At 60.2% G+C, this 1,002-nt stretch overlaps 1 protein-coding gene across 1 annotated transcript; it reads right to left on the bottom strand.

The window, feature by feature from the left end:
- Nucleotides 1–632: 632 nt before the first annotated feature.
- On the bottom strand, nt 633–923 carry GUITHDRAFT_122955 (hypothetical protein; the record flags this gene model as incomplete). The annotated part of the gene is made up of 1 exon (XM_005817754.1): nt 633–923. One exon carries the CDS (start codon nt 921–923, stop codon nt 633–635), a length of 291 nt encoding a protein of 96 aa, XP_005817811.1.
- Nucleotides 924–1,002: the final 79 nt, after the last annotated feature.

Genomic DNA, 1,002 nt, shown 5'->3' with positions numbered 1-1,002 from the left:
ACGAGAGGAGAGGAGGGAGGTAGTGACGGCAGCCTCGTGACAGCTGCTGGAGCCACCTGCAGGCTCAGCGGTATGTTTGTCAGCGGATGGAGCCTCAAGAGACGGCAGGAGCAGGTCAGGAGGATGGTGTCAGGGAGGAGGGTATGTGAGCTAGGAAGAAGGAAGGGGAGGGAAGGGAGAACGTAGGGGTAACGGCCTCTTGTATAGTACAAGTCATGACATGGTGAAGCCTGATGCTCTGAGAGGAACGCAGAGGACTAACTAAGCTACTTCTCATCCATGTGCCCAACGGCACTGGAGCGACGCCTTGCTGACAGGTGCTGTGACTTTTCTACCCCGGTGACTTTTACCACTCAGTGACCATTCCTGCCTTCCGCCTTCCACGATGCCTGCCTGCGATGCTGCTCTCGACGTCTGTGCCCTCAGCAGCCCTCCCTCCACCTGCCCATGCGCCTCGGCTAGCACCTGTGAGCTCGTCCAGCGCCTGCCCCCGACCCAGCATGGCGCCTACATGCTCTCACACATGCCAGGCAGATCCAGCGGCGGGTTAGGTGTAGAACCTTTCAACGACTCGGCGCAAGCTGGGGCTGAGCTTGAGTCTGAGCTTGAGCTTGAGTCTTCGTCGGCTTGGGCTAGAGCGTGTGGGTCTGCCTCCAGGCCATGCAGCCAGGAGTACTCGTCGCTGCCCGCATCAGGGTCGACAGGCTCAGAGGCTGACGGCGCGTTCCCCCTCCATATCGTCGACAGTTGAGCTTGAGCTTCAGGACCTGGGGGTGCAGCTTGAGCGTGAGAGCTCGAGCCCTTAGCCAAGCCTGGCCAGCCTCGAGTGCTGCTGCAGGTCTAGCCTCATCGTCAAGCTTCGGCTCCATCATCAGCATCATCACCAGCCCCTCCATCACCTTGAAGCGCAAGCCCCTGAGCATCGGTCAGGCCTCATCGAGGGAGACGATCCTGGCAGGCAGTAAAGCGGGTGGTCAGCAGCAGCATGCTGACAGCTGGATA

The sequence above is a fragment of the Guillardia theta genome (genome assembly GCF_000315625.1).
Source record: "Guillardia theta CCMP2712 unplaced genomic scaffold GUITHscaffold_594, whole genome shotgun sequence".
Taxonomy (NCBI): Eukaryota; class Cryptophyceae; order Pyrenomonadales; family Geminigeraceae; genus Guillardia; species Guillardia theta.
This window is presented reverse-complemented; position numbering and strand designations above follow the sequence as displayed.